Here is a 19,427-nt window from a genome sequence, read left to right as displayed (position 1 = left end):
TATATACTAAAGATCATTATCATTGAGTATAAATAATAGAAATCTGAACAGAATTAAAGACTTTCCAAAATGTCATCAGTTTAAAAATCATGATAGTATAATAACTGAAAATAATTTGCTGGGCTACACAGTTTGTATTGATGGTGTGATTCACTAAACCACCAATGACAGGTTGATGATGTCATGGAGGCTGGTTCAAACCATATGAACATGGTTGTTGCAGATCAAAACAAGAATTTGCTCAATTATAAGAAGCCAGTCAGTAACTTATCAGTTATGTCAATTTTCATTTATTTATACATTGAAGCAATAGCATCTAAGAGTTGAATTGCAGTTATACAAAAAAAAATTACATATTCCACTTCTTAATCTATATAATATAAAAAAACAAAAGAATATATTCACAAAATATTGGAGCAAGTCTTCACTTGATCATTGTGATTGGGGAGTTACAACATCTAAAGTTTAGAAGTATCATTAGTCTGGAGCCAGTCAGGTCCCAGAAGTTTAGGTAGCTAACCTTGTACTGAAGAGGCAGGCATTCAGTGATTGAATGGCAGAAAGGCACTCTGGCAGACACAGTAGGAAATGGAAAGGTTCTGGTCTTCAGTAATGTTACAGTCATCTCACTAACCACTAGGTAATTGACGTTAACCTTTTTAATTCCTAAAATGTTATTTTCAGTTTCTTTTTTGTTTGCAGCTCCACAGCCTACTACCATCATGTGTATCTCTCAACTTCTATTTCCCTCTTCTCATACCCTGGCCTAGTTGTTTTTTTGTAATCTGTTATGGGATAAGAACACCAAAAATACGTGGGTTTTGAGTGAGAGTTCAGGTTCTTAGACTTTGAAATAGATGTAAATAAAAAAATTTTTAGAGGTGGACTCTGAAGATTTGGATTGTAGAAAAGTCATCTTCTGGCTGAGCTACTTACTGCTACATGTTATTGAAACAGTTAACTAGAGAAGAAATGATTTCCAAAGATGTAGAGTAGGTTTTATAGCTGATTCTTTACTCCAAGTCTTCCTTGAGGAGGTGACACTGAAGCTGTAATGATATGCAGTAGTTAACCAGATGAAGAGGGGTAGAAAGAGAAGGGAATGGCATGTAAAGGTGGGAAAGAGTGGGTCACTTATGATATAAGGCCAGAGTGGTTGCAGCAAAGTGAATGAAGAAAGAGTTTGATAGGAGATACGGTTGGATGTATAGTCAAGAGTCACATTGATGACGATTTTTAAACCTGATTTTAAGAGTAATGGAAAACCATTTTTTAGAAGAGGAATATGATCATTTACATTTTATGAAGATTATTCTGGCTGCTTAACATGGCTAGATTGAAATTTAAAGGTTAACAGGAGAACAGGAAGGTTATTATAATCTCTGGGGAGATGAAAGTGGCGTGGTAGGCAAGAATGGTGGGGAGTGGATAGATTATAATGAAGGCAGAAGTCTTTAGACTTTCTATGTTCCAACAATATGACTGCTTTTATTTCTTTAGTTACCTCCTATTACCCTGTTTTGTGTCTGCTGTTTTCTCCCTCTGCTATTTTGTCTAGGAGGCAAACTCCCATTTATCTTTCAAAACCTAGCTCAGAAGCAATCACTTGATGTACAAGTTGACTTTTCATTATTTATTACTTTTTAGTTTGATCACTTTCACTGTAGTCAGACCTAGATTACAGGGTTAAGAAGTGAATGACTGATTATGAAATTATTTGCTACCCAAAATCTGATTTCATCTCTTAAGTATTCCAAAGGATTTTCATATGTTAAACATAACTAAATTGTTCTTAAATCTGTGAGGTTGACTGCCAGAGCTTTGGGTCCTCACAGAAAGAAATAATTATCCTCCAGAGGGCGCACATTACAAAGTCACTGTGGTCAGATAAAACTGGTTTTGTAACTGACATCAAGGATGCCCCTCCATCTACTGGTCATAGGAAAAATTCACCTTATGTTTATGTATTTTTCAGCTTTTTAACACTACACTCAGTATATACTTTTTCTTTCTTGTGCCTTTTGAAACATTACAGAATTTTCCATAAATATCTCTTTTAAAAAATCTATTAACTGCATTTGGATTTAGGAATAACTCTGAACACCGTTCTTGTCTTTTTGTGTTTACATGCAGGCACTATTCTTAATTTGTTATAAACTTGCCCTTTGTAATGACTTGTACCTGAAGAAAATAATCCTGTGTTATCCCGAAATAGTAATTTTTATTATACTAATCTATGTGTATTTTATGATCTCATCATTAAATTGAATATCTGAGAACTGTTTTATTATTTTTTAAGATTTTATTTATTTTTAGAGAGAGAGGAAGGGAGGGAGATAGAGAGGGAGAGAGATATCAGTGTGTTGATCAGTTGCCTCTTGCACACCCCCAACCCAGGACCTGGCCCCCAACCTGGTCATGTGCCCTGACTGGCAATCAAACTGGCAACCTTTCATTTCACAGGCCAGCGCTCAGTCCACTGAGCCACACCAGCCAGGGCTGGGAACTGTTTTTAAACTTAGGTTTATACTGCTCTACAAAATAGTTGTTTCATTCCAATTTTCCTTTCTACTTTATTTTTTAAGTACTAGGAACTAAATTTGTGTGATGAAAGTCATAAAATTATATAAATTTGTTTTCTTGTACATATTTTGGTTTGTTATAAAAGTAGTTAAAATATGTTTGCACAACTGAACAGCTCTTAGTAATATGGAATGTACATAAGGCAAATATTAACATATTTAGCAATAGACTATTCCATCATATACACTTTCTCCTAGGTAGTTGGTATGTGTTAAAATGATAAAATTTAGTTTTAGATAGTAAAGAAAATTTGATTGTGGAACTAAAGATGAATAATTAGTACATAGATTTTTATCAGTTTTCATGACTAACAGAAGGTCATTTTACAGAATTGGGAATCACCAACCGGTATTATTTCTTTGCACTTTGTTTTGTGGTAGTTCTGTGGAAATCATACTGTAGTTTTGATATGAAAGAAAGAAATTATTTTATTATACTTTACACATGGTTTTGACTTTCCCCTAGTTTTTTAAATAAGGGTTAAGTATGGCACATTTTACCTATGTATTCAGGGTTGTTTTGTTTTGTATAAATGTATGATTTTTTCTATCTTAACAATATTTAGTTTTTACTGTGCAATGTGTGGGTTTCTTTTTTCATTTTAACATCTGTTTTTTTCCCAACACACAGGAATACTCTGAAGATAGTAACTCCGAGCCAAATGTGGATTTGGAAAATCAATACTATAATTCCAAAGCATTAAAGGAAGATGACCCAAAAGCAGCATTAAGCAGTTTCCAGAAGGTTCATATTTTTTCTGGTTGATTTTGTGTCTTAAAGTTTATATTTTTAATGATGTCTTAGATCAAATATGTTCCAAGTGATTTTTTTTTTTTCTCAGAAGTGTATACTGGATATTTAGTGATGATCCTACAAAATAAGTTTGCATTATGCAGTACAAGCATGTATTTCTAAAGGGCTATCCTGCTGTTGTTTTTTTCCCAATCAAGCTATCTATAGACCCATGGCTATTATCCTGAAAAGCTAGTATGAATCTGGTAGGGGAACCAAGATGATAGTTAATAGGTATTATCCCTGCAGTCTTGTTCTTCTTTGAGAGACAGATTACAAAGATGTGGTTTCACTGTTAAATACTGTGATTTCTTGACTATTGATACAAATTTGGATTATTCTCACTAATGGATTATTCAGAGGGAAAAAGTACTTCTGGAACTGTATAATTATCAAGAAGTGGATCTTATATTGTCTTTTGATGAACAACCTTCAAAGTAAGCTCACTTATACTTAAATAAGTATTTAAGACTTGTTTCTTTTTTTAAGCTTTTAAAAATGACATTGAGAAATGAAATTCTTGGGGAACTATTTTTCATACATTTGATGTAAAATAAATTTAAAGCTGAGATATTGAATGTCATTAGAAAAATAACAGTATTAAGTTAAACTAAGCATTTCTTCTCTGTTTTTAGGTTTTGGAACTTGAAGGTGAAAAGGGAGAATGGGGATTTAAAGCACTGAAACAAATGATTAAGATTAACTTCAAGTTGGTAAGATTTGTTTTAAGGGGAATTAAACTAGTAATTTTTAAAATAAGTTCTGTAGGTAAAAACCTCATGCAACAAAATTCTATTATATCTACTTCTCTAAAATGACTATTTATATGTTTTCATATTCAGACTACTTTCATTTGTGACTGCAGTAATACTAAGAAGCATAATATACAAAGTTTTGGGGTTTTTTTTTTCAACAGAGGTATTTAAGAAAACTTATTCTTAGGTACATGGACAGTATTTGGCTATATTATTAATAAAGTAACTTTCCCACAAATTATTAGTGTTTATTTGGAGTTTTAACATTGTACTTTCTACTACAAAGAGTTCCTTTTCCACTGATTAGAACCAGAATCTTAGCATCATTTTTGACTCCTCTCTGTATCTCTCACCCCACAAATAATTAATTGGTAAATATAGGCAGCTTTATGGCTTTTCAAAATGTATTTCATTTTCTTTTCTGTCCCTAACTGGCCTCTTTGCTGTTACTCATGCTACCTGAGCACATTCCTATGTAAATGCTTGTACTTGCTATTTTCTCCGCCCCAAATGCTCCTTACAGATAATCATATTGCTATTTTCCTCATTTGGTTAAGTCTTTATTCAAATGTCACCATTTATGGGGATGTCCTTCCCCTGACTACCCTATGTAAAATAGCATCCTTCCCATCATTACTTACTGTCAATCTTACCCTGCTGTTTTCCTTCTTCGCATGTATCGCCATTTGATCTGTTTACTTATTTATTGCCTTTCTGCCACCCTCAACCCAACCCATAGGTTGAAAGTCCTATGAGAGCAGGACCTTGTTTTATTTATTATTATATTCCTAACGCCTATCATAGTAGCTGGCATTCAGTAGATGCTCAAATATTTTGTTGAATGAATTCATAGATAAGCTAGCTTTGTCATGACATTGTACTCTCCTAGATCGCCAATCTTCAAGAATGCAGAGTAAAAAGAAGCAGTTAGTAGACAAGAGGACTAGGTACAGACATGCATCTTAAGATCACTAAAGGTAGGGGAACTTTTGAGGAAAAGATAAAAGTGGAGCTTAGATTAGCAAGCACAGGTAAGCACTTGCCTCTAGGACAAGTGGAAGGATAGCTAATAATCAGTTATTGCTTTCTTTTTCTTCCCATCTCTGTTTTTATCATATGCCTCCTCTCTCTCCCTGTTAGCTTCTCTATTCCATCTGTCAGAAATTGAACTCCCTGAATTGATTAGTGCCTTTATCCAGTTAACTTCACTAATTTTGCATCCTGCTCTTCTTTGTGTACCCTCACTATGGCATCCTCACCACCTGCAGTAGGAAGGGCCCTCTGTGATATCTACAAAAGTTGCCCACAAAATATTTTAGCTCATTTCTTCCCCCCAAAATATCAGGACTATTCAAAACATGTTAAATGTTATTAAGTATATTGTATATTGCATTTAAATATAGTTAAGGAAGAATATCTGTATTGCATTTACCCTTTCTAGTTCTGCTGCTCTGATATTCTCAGAGAATCTCTGTGTTCTACAAAGCCCCTGTGCTTTCTTTCCATGTATTTGTGAATATATTCACTGTATTTAAATTAATAACTTAGACTATTATTGAAGAAGCATCAGATGTCTCAAAAGATAGAGATTTTGATTAAATAATTATAATGAGATTAGAGGGCCAGGTTTAACTCAGGATTCTGTGATTTGAAATGATACTCAGAAACTCTAGAGAAATTGTGTTGCTGTAATTGCAGAAATCTGCTATCTTAACATACTAAGAGTTGTGTGTTTTTTTTTTAACTTGTGTAATCATATGCTACCCACAGGGCTTTGTTTTACTATTTTACCTTGGGCCAAGATATGAAGCAAGTAAGGGAAAGAATTATTTTTATTTTATTATTTTGCCTACATTCCTTCTCTACATTTAATTTGTTCTAGCAGTATCTGTGCACATGTTATTGTTTACAAGGGTAGTTTCAGCTTCCACTCCTGCCCCCTCATTTTCTATTTGGTTCAGAGCAGGGTCCATGTTGCCCTGTAGGTTTGGGGCAGTGTAAAATTGGAAGGGTTTGTTATCCACTGCTCTGTGTGTTCACCACTGCAGAAAAAAATCAATTTACCTAATCTTTCCTCAATATTTAATTATAGTAACAATTTTTGAACATTGAATTTCATTCAGAGTTATTATAGCCTAAGAAAATGAATTCAGCAAGATGGAGGCATAGCATAGATACACTTCGCTTTCTTGCAAAACCAAAAGAAGGTTAACAGCCAATTTCAAAACAAAAACAACCTGAACTGCCAGAAAATTGAACTGTAAAGAAGTGCGACAACCAAGGACTTAAAGAAGAAACATTCATTCAGACTGGTAGGAGGGACGGAGGCAGGAGGCTGGGGCAAAGAAGATGCAAGACAAGGCAGCAGCTGTTGGACCAGGAGATCCCATACTGATGTGGAAATCAGCACCTGAAAGGGCACAGTCCATTTGTGGGAAGTGAGCGAAGTGACCGAAAGCAGGGCAAGAGCTGGGCAAGCAGCATTGTTCCCTCTCTGACCCCAACACCATGTACAGTGCCACAGTGCACAGAGTGGGGTACACTACCCTGGGGAGTACCTGAGGCTCCACGTGTTACAATGTAACAGGTGCACTGACACAAAGAAATGTGGCCCAAATGAAAGAATAGGTCAACCCCGGCTGGTATGGCTCAGTGGATTTAGTGCCGGCCTGCAGGCCAAAGGATCGCCACTTTGATTCCCAGTCAGGGCATATGTTGGGATTGCGGGCCAGGTCCCCAGTGGGGGATATAAGCGGTAACCACACATTGATGTTTTTCTCCCTCTCTTTCTCCCCCCTTCCCCTCTCTCTAAAAAAAATAAAATGAAGAACAAATCAAAACTCCAGAAAAAAAAAACTAAGCAACAAGGAGATAGCCAAGCTATCAGATGCAGAGTCCAAAACATTGGTCATCAGGATGCTCAAGAAATGATTTAATATGGATGCAAAATAGAGGAAGAAGTGAAGGCTATGCAAAATGAAATAAAGGAAAATACAGGGAATACTGTTGTAAAGGGAGGGAACCAGGACTCAAATCAACAGGTTGGAGCAGAAGGAAGAAATAAACATTCAGCCAGAACAGAATGAAGAAACAATAATTCAAAAACATGAGGAGAGGCTTAGAAACCTCTGGGACAACTTTAAATGTTCCAGTATCCAAATCATAGGGGTGCCAGAAGGATAAGAGGAAAAGCAAGAAATTGAAAACTTAGGTGAAGGCATTAGACATGCAAGTCTAGGAAGCTCAGAGAGTCCCAAAGAAGTTAGATCCAAGGAGAAACACACCAAGACACATCATAATTACATTACCCAACATTAAAGATAAGGAGAGAATCTTCAAAGCCCTGAGAAAAAAGGATACAGTTACCTACAAAGGAGTTCCCATAAGACTATCAACTGATTTCTCAAAAGAAATCTTGCAGGCAAGAAGGGCCTGGAAAGAAGTCTTCAAAAGTCATGAAAAGCAAGGACCTACAACCTAGATTACTCTATCCAGCAAAGCTATCATTTAGAATGGAAGGGCAGATAAAGTGCTTCCCAGATAAGGTCAAGTTAAAGGAGTTCATCATCATTACCAAACCCTTATTATGTGAAATGTTAAAGGGATTTATTTAAGAAAAAGAAGATCAAAAGTATGAACAGTAAAGTGACAGCAAACTCACAACTATCAACAACTGAACCTAAATAAAATAAGGCAAACAACTAGATAGGAACAGAATCACAGAAATGGAGATCACATGGAGGGTTATCAGTGAGGATGGGGAAGAGGGAGGATAGGGGAAGAGGTACAGGGAATAAGAAGCATAAATGTTAGGTACAAAACAGACAAGGGGAGGTTAAGAATAGTGTAGGAAATGGAGAAGCCAAAGAACTTACATGTACAACCATGGACATGAACTAAGGTGGAGAAATGCTGGAGGGAGTGGAGAGAGGAGGATAAAGGGGAGATAAAAAGGGGACAACTGTAATACCATAATGAATAAAATATACTTAAAAAATAAGCATGTAATCAGTCTAAAAATTAAAATAATATTTTGTATTGTTTTCAAACTAAAAAAATGAATTCAAAACAACCTTTTTGTTAAATTCCTATTTCACTCTCAGGGTGTAATCTCAAAATTGGGATAGTCATATTTCTTATTTTTCTTTTCCCACAAGATACATTCTGTAACTTGGGTTTTAGCAACTTAGTGATAGGATGGTACCTATTCTTTATCCCCATAAGCTACTGGCATACTCAGAAACAAAAGCAGTTGGATATATAATGCTAAAGCGTTTTCCATTTCTACCCATTTTTTCCACTCACCCCTACTACTGTTTTCATTTTTATAATTTAACTCTTGCTTTGAAGATTTTTAGGGAGTCCGTTATGTTTTCTTTGTCTCTCATGCTGTATCCCAGAGCAGGACACAGTCATAAGCAAGAAAACAATAGTCTCATTAGTTTATTCTCCTCCCTAATAAATGCTCTTTTTAATTAGTCAAGAAGAAAAATATTGTATCTGCCAGTGTTCCATCTACTTGATTAAAAGTAGAGAACCCAGTAAAAAGGGGAAATAACTGCAGTTGGAGATCATGGGGACAGTGAATGCGAATTACAAGGCTGTACTCTTAAGTTGGCTTACATGATATAGTTGGAGGAGTGATAGACCCTCCACTAAAGTATTTGTGCTGGAAATTGCACTTGTAGTCCTTTATTTCCTTAGATCTTTTATATTTCCTGGAATAACCATAGTATTGCAAATGGTGTGGCAAGGAATGGCAGCATTACTTACATCTCCTTTTTAGTAGAGTCTTAAGTGGAGGGCTTTTCTTGATAGTGGGATGAATACCTGGACTTGAAGAGATTCTTTTCCTTTGCATTTTAACAGTCAGCAAATAACAGGGAGAAGGAAACATGTAACTGTTGCTAGAAAGCTTCCTAATAAGGGATCAGATGTTCAGAAGAGGATACAGCTGATCTGTAGAGCTAGTACCCAAGGCATTTAAAAAGTTGGATTTATTTATATTTTTTGTTTGTGAATATATCAGTAGTTTTTATGACTTAAATAAATACGTTGTGCAGTGAGGAACAGCATCTGAAATATTGAAAATCTAAAAGTTGTAGTTTTGCATAGTCTACCTTCATAAGTTTGGCTCATGTTTCTGAGTAATCTAATAATTTCAAATTTAAGTTAAAGTGTTTATGGTGTTTCTGTCATATTTCTTTACATAAAACTATTATTTTTCAATTATGCTGTAATATGTACTATAATTTTAACCATGTATACATACTTTAGTACATAAATATGTGAAACTAATATGCATTTTTCTTCCCTCACAGACAAACTTTCCAGAAATGATGAACAGATATAAACAACTATTGACCTATATTCGAAGTGCAGTCACAAGAAATTATTCTGAAAAATCCATTAATTCTATTCTTGATTATATCTCCACTTCTAAACAGGTTAGATTCTGGTTTTCCTTTTGGTACTTATCAGTGTGTTTATTATTTATATTGAGGGCTTTGTGGGGTTTATTTTTAAGGCTAGAAGTTCTATTTAAGCATTTACTCTAGTTATTACTATGCTTTTAAAATAATGTATACTGTTTTCTTAATTATAGTATTAATTATGTAATATTAAAAGATATTGAGGGTTAGGTGAGTGGGCTGGATTGGGAGTACAAGGGAGAAAACTGTACTTGAACAATGATTTAAAAATATATATTAAAAAATATTATTAATTCTAGCTTAATCTATTTAAATGATGTCTTCAAATACTGGTATAATCTGCACACAGTTTTTACCAGCTTGTATTACATTCCCGTTACCAGGTACTATCATGGCTCCTTCTGATTTCTGTCACCACTTCAGCTAGCCATCCTGAGCTATTTAAATACGTAACAGTGAATCATAGGTGATTTGTGTAGATTTGATGAGTTAAAGATCCTTAAGGGGAGAACCTGTACTAATATAGTTAGTTCCTGGTGTTGCTCATTAGGTATTTATTCAAAAATCACTTCTATAAAGAATGGGTGAATGATGGATGATGACAGGAAGGGCTGATGATAAAGAAACTACAGTGACCGTTGGGGTGATGTGCCTTCATTATTCTAGATTTTGGTTATTAAGAAAAGCAGTGATGATTTTATTTTATTGCTAAGATATTTTTAACTGGATTGTTTGTTCATATTCCTTTAAGCAACATAGTCCTAAGTTTCAGCTTTCTTGCACTGTGGTATTTGAGCATAAGAAGTATTCTCTATATCATTTAGTATTTCTTACTTTTTTTAGTACTTGATACTTTTTATATTCATAATAAAAAATGTTCATCGCAGAATCAGCTTCTTTCATTCTGTCTTTTCTTTAATTTCTTTAATAATCACTTTAATTTCTTAAGGTAGTTTACTGTTTTTACTCTATATCTAAAATATATGTAATGGAAGTAGAGGAGGATAAACTCAAATGTTTTGTTAGAACATTTGTACTTAATGGTACTAATTCTAAAAGTGTTATATATCAAGGGGGCTGTCTTAAGTGGGAAAATGTTTTCTTAGTTCTACAGACAAGAATCATCAAAACGCTTTTGGTAAACTATTTGTAAATGTTATGCCAGGTGTGTGTGTCAGAGGGGTATGTCATTATAAAACTTTAAGGTTGTGTGTTGAATCAGGCTATTATACATAATCTATTTATCTTTTGAAAGTAAGAATGGATACTCAGTGGGTGGCAATTGACTTACTCAGTAAGCCATCAGTGGCCATGAAAAAATAGGCAACTTTTCTGAAAGTATCAGACTTTCCTGTTCTTATAACCCTGTTACTTTTTGGTCCTGTTAAGTAGAGATAGTGTTTGCCACATAATGTATACCAAATTAGAGTTAAGTGAATAAGATAACACTATTAATAACGGTACAACTAGTTCTGTGTATGAGTCATGTACTTTGGTTAAAATATAAAGTGATTTATTAGATTGAAAGAGGTAAACCTGTAGTATTAGAGAAAATATTAGGTATTTTCTGGGTTTTATTTTTAAAACTCACATAAAAACAGATCTTGACACTTGTCTTTAGTAAATTTGGTCTGTCTTATGTATTTTGTGGACTGTTGCAGACTTTTGGTAAGATGCAGATGATAGTGTATCTTATGTGTATTAAAGTTCAAAGATGCACTTTTAGTTTGCTCAAATTAACTTTATTAACAGGTACAAATTTGCTGTTTACAATTATAGAATTCTGATTTTTTATGTCAGATGGATTTACTGCAGGAATTCTATGAAACAACACTGGAAGCTTTAAAAGATGCTAAGAATGATAGACTGTGGTTTAAGACAAACACAAAGGTAACGATTATAATTACTTATATTGGTTTTCTTTTGAAGAGTGGGCGGGTGTCCTTAGTAAACTTTCCTAAAGATGCATCCCTTGGCCTGTTGAAATCTTTTGATTTTAATGTTTCTTTGTTTACAGCTTGGAAAACTATATTTAGAACGGGAGGAATATGGAAAGCTTCAAAAAATTTTACGCCAGTTACATCAGTCCTGCCAGGTAGCACTCTCTTCATTTTTTATTAACATTTCTTCATATTGAAAAGAGCATAAGAAAAATTTGTGTTTGAAACATTGGTTAGAGGTGTTTTTGTTTAAGCATCATCCCAAAAATAGAATTTGGAAAATAAGTGACCAAAACACTCATTTTTTCCTGAGTCTTATATTTCTTCCTATTCCAAACCTAATTTCAGCCCTTATGTTTGTGGGATAAAGCACAGGTTTTAATAAATGAATAGGCCAGTCATTACTACTTACCAAGAGTAAGCCTTTCATATTTAATTATGCACCCTGTGAAAATCAGAAAGGATATTGTAGACATATGTAATAAAGATACTTTATATTCTGGTTTATAATGTATGAATACCCTATAAAAGTACTTCCAGTAGAAAAGTTCATGTGATACTAGAAATACTCTATATCTGTGCTTTCTGACATGGTAGCAATAGCTGCATGTCATTAGGCATTTGAAATGTGGTTAGTGTGACAAGAGGTGTTGTTTTATATTTCATTAATTAATTTAAATTTGACTAGCTATATGGTCTGGACAGTGTGCCTCTAACTTTTAGTTATGGGGTATAATTTTCTATTTCCTTCTTTTATCTTGATCAATAAGTTATTTGATATTAGTTTAAGTTTTGTGTAGAAATACTGTTTTAAAAACTTAAGCTCTTCCAAAGCCATATAATATTATTTTAATTACATATATTATTTTTGTGAATGGAAGAAAAGTTGATCAGGAAAGAGTTCTAAATCACCTACAGGTATTTTTATTTACTTCTTTTGCTTTTTTAGTTTTTAAAACAAGAAAAATATTTGTATTTCATAGTAGTTTTGCTTTACAAAGTGGACTAGTCATTTATGAATTTTTTTTTGTCTATACATTCTTGGAGACCACGAGTCTATACATTCTTGGAGAGTCTATACATTCTTAGTCTGATGCATAAACAACTGTGAGTTCAGTTTCACATGAAATGAAAATGATAGAGTAGCCATAGCTGAATGGAGAAGGGTCTTTCAGTGTATTCATAAGGAATGTGAAAATTTTGCTTGGTTTATTTTAGTGCATAAGGAAAATGCTGTCTGGATTGTAAATAACGTAGTTGGAGAAATGCATGATAATCTGAATATACACATTGTCTTGCAGGTCATATTTTTTACTCTGTTGTGATTTACCAATGAATAACAGAAGTTTTAAGTTGCTTCCAACTTAAATAATAAACCAAAATAAATAATATTGGGTTGGCCAAAAAGTCCATTTAGTTTTTTTCCATAAAAGACATATTTTTCATTTTCACCAATAACTATTGATTTGGAAATTTTGCGTATGTTGGCTATCTCCCATATTGTATAATGTTGATTGCTCTCCATTAATGTCTTGATTTGATCGCTGTCAACTTCAACAGGTCTACCCTACTGTGCAGCGTTACCCAGCAAGAAATCTCCAGCACGAAACTTCACACACCACTTTTGACACGTTAAATGGTCGCACAGCACCTTCTCCGTATACTGCATACATCTTTTTTTGAATTTTGCACATTTACCTTTCTTGAAATAATAAAGCATAATAGGCCAAAAAGTTGCGTATTTTCTTCAATATTAAAATGGCTATGTAAAATTTTATCAAATTTGGTTAATGCACACTGGATGTGACAGTTGTCACAGTACAATCTAACAAAACTGTTTCAAATGAAGCTAAAGACAACTGAGCACTATTAGAGCCATCTTATGAGAAAAAAACAAACTTTCTGGCCAACACAATAAATTTTGGCTTTGTGTAAATTGGTATTTGATATTTATGATTATCTGACTGTTGAACACATGCTATTTTTCATGGTCTGCATTTTGTGGTTGTTGGTCTTCTTTCAAAGTTGAACTCAAATGTCACCACTCTTATTACTCCTTTGACATCTCCCAGGAGAATTAGTCCCTTTCTCTTCCATTCTTCTAGGTGCTTGATTCATGCTTAAACCAGAATTGTTATCATTTATAATGTAATTTATCTCTTGGCAGATTAATCTACTAAATTGTGTATGTTTTTAGGCCAGGTACATTGGCTCATTTAACTTATTCCCCAAGGCAGACCCAGTACCCTGCACAAAGAAGGCACTCAGAGAGTGTTTTTCATTGAATCAGTGGATCTAAAGTCATGAAGATTTCAGGAAGACCATAAATAACCTGCTAGCTAAAAAACAATATAACATTTTATATGTAATAATATACCTTAATATTTTATGTATAATAATATACCTCTGATGACTTTTTTTTTAAAGATTTTATTTATTTATTTTTAGAGAGAGGGGAAGGGAGGGAGAAAAAGAGGGAGAGAAACATCAGTGTTCAAGAGATACATCAATCGGTTGCTCTTGCACACCCGCAACTGGGGACCTGGCCCACAACCCAGGCATGTGCCCTGACTGGGAATTGAACCAGCAACCTTTGATTTGCAGGCCAGCACTCAAGCCACTGAGCCACACCAGCGAGGGTGGCCACTTTTGTCTAACTAAATGACTAGAAAGTACAAAAATGTGTGGGTTCCTTTTTGGCCATTTAAGGCAGTATTTTTAGGACTCTAGGTCCCAATTAAAATTTTTAGTGCATTTTCACAGAGAATTTGTAAACTTTTACAAATACTTATAAATGTAAGGTTTTTAGGCTCACTCAAATAAAAATTACTAGGCTTACTCTGACTAAAGTTTATTATTTGTTTTCCTAGACTGATGATGGAGAAGATGACCTGAAAAAGGGTACACAGTTATTAGAAATATATGCTTTGGAAATTCAAATGTACACAGCACAGAAAAATAACAAAAAACTTAAAGCACTCTATGAACAGTCACTTCACATCAAGTCTGCCATCCCACATCCACTGATCATGGGCGTCATCAGAGGCAAGTGGTTGGGAAAGAGTGGGCAGTGTCGTGAAAGATACCAAGGTGTAATTGCAAATAACTGAATGACTCTGAAAGTTGTTTCTGTTTTAATGAACGTAATAGGGAAAGTAGTGAAATCAATGAAATGATAACAGTCTTAGAAATTAGGATCAACTTTTGTCCTGTAAAATTTGTATCAGTGGAGATATTAATAGAAAATTTATCATCGTAAGTTCAATTCTAGAATTATAATGATGTAATGATGTGTATAAAATTACTTTCTACTTCAGTTGAGAAGATAGTCGTGCAAATGCTGACTTGACCGATATTTAATGAAAGCTTACTTTTTAGAGTTCAAGTGTGTACCCTGGGGCTAGTGCTGTTCTTGTTGCAGAATTAAAAGACTGGAAACCATTGAAACAGTTTTCATTCGATTTCTATAAAGTGGTCAGTGCTGTTATGACAACTGTAAATGTCCTCTCTTCTCCTGTTTCATTCTTTACAGAATGTGGTGGTAAAATGCACTTGAGAGAAGGTGAATTTGAAAAGGCACACACTGATTTTTTTGAAGCCTTCAAGAATTATGATGAATCAGGAAGTCCAAGGCGAACTACTTGCTTAAAATATTTGGTCTTAGCAAATATGCTAATGAAATCAGGAATAAATCCATTTGACTCCCAGGAGGTATGTGTGTTAAATTCTTATCAACTGTCTTTCTGGAAATAAACTTTGTACGTATACATAGTTAATTCTTTTTTACTGTATTTAGGCCAAACCATACAAAAATGATCCAGAAATTCTTGCAATGACGAATTTAGTAAGGTAAGATTTTATATTTCAATTAAGGTAAATTTTTTTTAAAACAGTGAATAAAGGAGGGAGAAAGGAGAGAACTTTTCAGAATTCAGTTAATTCTGAACAATTACTTTTGTATTTTGACTTGAAATATGCCAAAGCTTGTGAAATTTTTATGTTCTGAAGTCATTTATTATGCTGATTTTGTTAGGCATGAGATTTTATAAAGTATTTGCTGCTTTGCTCACCTGTATGTATGCTGTTTTTCATAGAAACTGATGGTAGATGTTTTAAAACAATTTCACAATATTTACTGTTTTTACCTGCCTTAATACCAAATGAAGTTTTGAATTGGTCTACATAAGTCAAGAATTTTTAATAAGACAATTACTTTACTCGGATATTTTCTCAGTTGACAAGATAAATAATTTTTTAAAAGTTTACCTCACATAATTTTCTAAGGTGAGGAAGAGGGGAGTCATACTGGTAAGATACCTAAAGATTTATTAATAGCTTCTATGGAAATGTATATGACTAATGATGTTTACCAACTGAAAAAACAGCCGTAATTAATATTAAAATTATAGAAATTAAAAACCTAGCAAAAGCCTAGAAAAAAAGGCCTGGTTTTGCCAAAGAAATTAGTGAGCAAGAATAATTTCCCTCTATGCCAGGAATAAATGGATCCCAAGCTTTAATGGGCTTCTTTGGTAGAAAAGTATGAGAAATTTACTAGATTTCAAGTTCTTCATTTTAGATTGCATGGCTTAGTTTACTAAGGCATGGAGAATGAAGTCAGGAACATAAGGCAGGGGGGTTTTGCAGATACACATAGGTAATTTAGATGATCAGACATTCTCTTCAATGGTCTTTTTCATTCAAAAAAATTACTGTTAGACTATAAATTCAGTCACCTGCAAATAAACTTTATATACTTGGAAAAAGAGCTATTTCATGATATTGTTTAAATTCTTACATAAAATGTTCTCATTTTTTTTGTTGTTTTTACTTGTCAATGCTTTTTATAAGTTACTAGGTTTTCTTTTTTAGGGAAACCTTAATTTTAGCTGTAAAATAATGGTTTTTTTTTTAAGATTTTGTATTTTTAGAGAGGGGAAGGAAGGGAGAAAAATGTGTGGTTGCCTGTCACGCACCCCCTACTGGGGACCTGGGCAACAACCCACGCATGTGCCCTAACTGGGAATCAAACCGGCAACCCTTTTGGTTCATAGGCTGGCACTCAATCCACTGAGCCACACCAGCCAGGGCATATTTTAAGGGAACTAAGAACAGTTAAAGGATAAAACTCTAAATTTTTAAATTGCAACATTAAAAAAATTAATTTCTTTAATTGTGTATTTCTTTAGTCTATTTTAATAAACACTAAGTTGATTTTCATTATAAAAGGAAAGTTCTCCGTCTGTGTTTCAAATAGTTTATTCCATCTACATTTGGCCATATTAACTAAGAGGTGATTTTGTTAGAAATTAATTAACCTCATAATACTTTTTTAAAATTGTTTTTAAAGTCCAATTGCTAATACAACAATTTAAACTTTTAAAACTCTTAAATATTGAGGGAAAGTTTTGCCTTACCTTAATATTTTATCTAAATTAAATTGGTTAAATCTATTAAAATGGATTAAAAAACTGATTTATGAGACCTTTACAAAGCAATAGCTATATTTGTACTTTTACTATATCTTACAATTTACTTCAGTAAAGCTTCTATTTTGGAAGTTGGGAACTTATTTTAAAGGTAAATTTTGAACCAAACAAGTGGCCTATAGTGTCCCACATTTTGCACAAGATTTTTTTTAAGCCACTTAAATAGTGGAAGAGTATCTTTTGGTTAAAATGTAACGTATGTGTAAGTGTTTTCACTTCTTGAATATATCCTCCTGTAGTATATTATAATAGTATACTTGAAGTAGGTGAGAAAGTAATGCTTCCTAATTTTATCTTCCTAGTCAGTTGCCAGCAGACTAGAGGAAAATAATTCCTGTTGAAGCACTTGAATCACCTGCCCCTAACATGAAGTTACATTGCGACCCAACAGATGGAAGCACAGCAGAGGGCGTGCAGAATGGCTGATGATATGTCTTACATATAAAGCAGACAGTGGTGCCATATCCAGAAGGTTGGCTCCTTCCTTCTCAGCACCTTTAGCAATTCCCATAGTGCCTCACAGAATTATTTCAGGACTAGAGAGTAGATACCTCAGAGAATCACAAATATAAATCAGCCTTTGGCCTTCTGCAGCAGGGTCCATCACTGTCTACTTTGTGTGTGTGTTCCATTTGGCACTAATGATCCACCACTGATATCATTTTCTGCTGTATAGCTGAGTAAAATGTTCAGCTACAGAATTGGGAATCCAGTGATCCCTTTGGAAAGTTTTGGCAGTTGCTGGTAGCTTTCTAGAAGAAAAAAATTAGGAAGCTGCATTTCTGAATAAGCTTCAGAAGGATATACTGTCATATTTGAAAGATGAGGCCAAACTGCTCCATACAGTAGTATGCATGAAACTTGGTTTCTTAGGTATTAAATGCGTAATATAATTTGAAAGCACTAAGCATTAAACAGTCAATGAACTATTGTCATTTCTGACAATACCAAGATTTTCAGAAGATTTAAATTAACTATATATAAACATATAATCCCAAAAGATTATCTAATCTATCTTTTAAAAAATCAAAAGCATTCAAACATTCATTTTATTTGCAGAAGGATGTGTGTGTGTTTGTGTTTAACTCTGATTCCTATGAACAAAACTATATGATTTAGGTTTTTACATATAAAAATTGAAAAACAGACTTTAAGTACATGGCTATTTCATGTTTGACAATATGTGCTTTTCTTTTTCTATTAGTGCCTATCAGAATAATGACATCACTGAATTTGAAAAGATTCTGAAAACAAATCACAGCAACATCATGGATGATCCTTTCATAAGGGAACACATTGAAGGTATATTCTTTTGACTACCTCAGTTCTGGCACTTTCTTTGTCACTGTCTAAACAGTCCTACTTAATGGAGCTGAACAGAGCTAAGCTGTATCTCTTCTGTTTATTGCAAAGTGTAGAAGTATTTGTAAATATTGTCATTGGATAGAATACTCTCTAAAATTACCCAGTTTCATGTTACTAACATAATCAGGTACTTACATGATGACCATTTCATATAAGAATGTACATCATTGGCTGTCCCTTTCACCTTTTTTGTCTTAGATATTGTTGCATTTTTACTGATGCTTAAGTTCAAAGTTAATTCTTGAGATTTATTTTTGACAAGTAACAAAAGCTGTGAAAACAGCCTGCTATAGAAAATAGTGAGATGCTTTTACTTTGAAGGGTAGACTAACATTGTAACTGTAAGTATATGAGATTTTTAGTAAGTTCTGTTGGACTCACAGAAACAAAAAAAAACATTCCTTTGTTCTGGGACCTCTTTTATACCTCCAGTGTTCCCACCTGTTATGAAGCTATTTGAGGGTTTTTAAATGACCATTTGGAACTACTTATTTAAATACTTGAAAATTCCAGATGCATCAGGAAAATCTGAAGACTACTTTGGAAGTAATGTTTTTTGTTCCCCTCCTTCTTTTTCTCTTTCATTCAACAGACATTTTTAAAGTTCTTCTGTGAACCTAGGATGATACTGTACTTTCTGGATATAGAGAAATGTAGAAGCCTTACGCATGAACTTCAATCTAGTCTTTTTGGAAAAGACACTTGAACATGAAGAAACTGGGGAAAATTATAAAATCTCTGTATAAAATATAATACTATTAAGTTTTATGAGAGAGCATAAAGAACTTGGCTGGTGTAAATCAGGGCTTCTTGAAAGACGTTAACTATAGAGGAAATGGTGAGCAGTGCAGTATTGTTGAGAATGCAGGGAGATATTTTAGATAGTAACACATGAGCAAAATTAGGGAGGTGGTAACAAAAAATTATGGGAGAAGCCTCTAATTATACTGTGCATCTATTGGACCCAAATATCCTTAGATCCAAATACCTTATGTCCTTGCCAGACAGAAGGTAAAGAAAAGATACATGATACAGTTGATATGATTTAAAAACATATGATACATAAAGATA

The 19,427-nt window shown here is 33.8% G+C and overlaps 1 protein-coding gene across 2 annotated transcripts in view; it reads left to right on the top strand.

Moving 5' to 3' along the window:
* COPS2 (COP9 signalosome subunit 2) overlaps positions 1 to 19,427 on the top strand; it is a 33,814-nt gene that overhangs the window by 11,158 nt on the left and 3,229 nt on the right. The window contains exons 2-10 of one of the 2 annotated variants that reach the window (XM_045823374.1): positions 3,214 to 3,327; positions 4,011 to 4,088; positions 9,452 to 9,577; positions 11,363 to 11,452; positions 11,580 to 11,657; positions 14,373 to 14,547; positions 15,035 to 15,213; positions 15,299 to 15,351; positions 18,196 to 18,293. In XM_045823374.1, the coding sequence (XP_045679330.1) occupies positions 3,214 to 3,327; positions 4,011 to 4,088; positions 9,452 to 9,577; positions 11,363 to 11,452; positions 11,580 to 11,657; positions 14,373 to 14,547; positions 15,035 to 15,213; positions 15,299 to 15,351; positions 18,196 to 18,293 (991 nt within the window). Of the gene's footprint in view, positions 1 to 3,213; positions 3,328 to 4,010; positions 4,089 to 9,451; positions 9,578 to 11,341; positions 11,453 to 11,579; positions 11,658 to 14,372; positions 14,548 to 15,034; positions 15,214 to 15,298; positions 15,352 to 18,195; positions 18,294 to 19,427 lie in introns of both variants that reach the window. The other variant, XM_045823373.1, reaches the window with a different exon arrangement.

The sequence above is a fragment of the Phyllostomus hastatus genome, unplaced genomic scaffold (assembly GCF_019186645.2).
Source record: "Phyllostomus hastatus isolate PE091 unplaced genomic scaffold, TTU_PhHast_1.1 phas_scaffold_501, whole genome shotgun sequence".
Taxonomy (NCBI): Eukaryota; Metazoa; Chordata; class Mammalia; order Chiroptera; family Phyllostomidae; genus Phyllostomus; species Phyllostomus hastatus.
The sequence above is the reverse complement of the archived record's forward strand: the minus strand, read 5'-3'. Positions and strand labels throughout refer to the sequence as shown.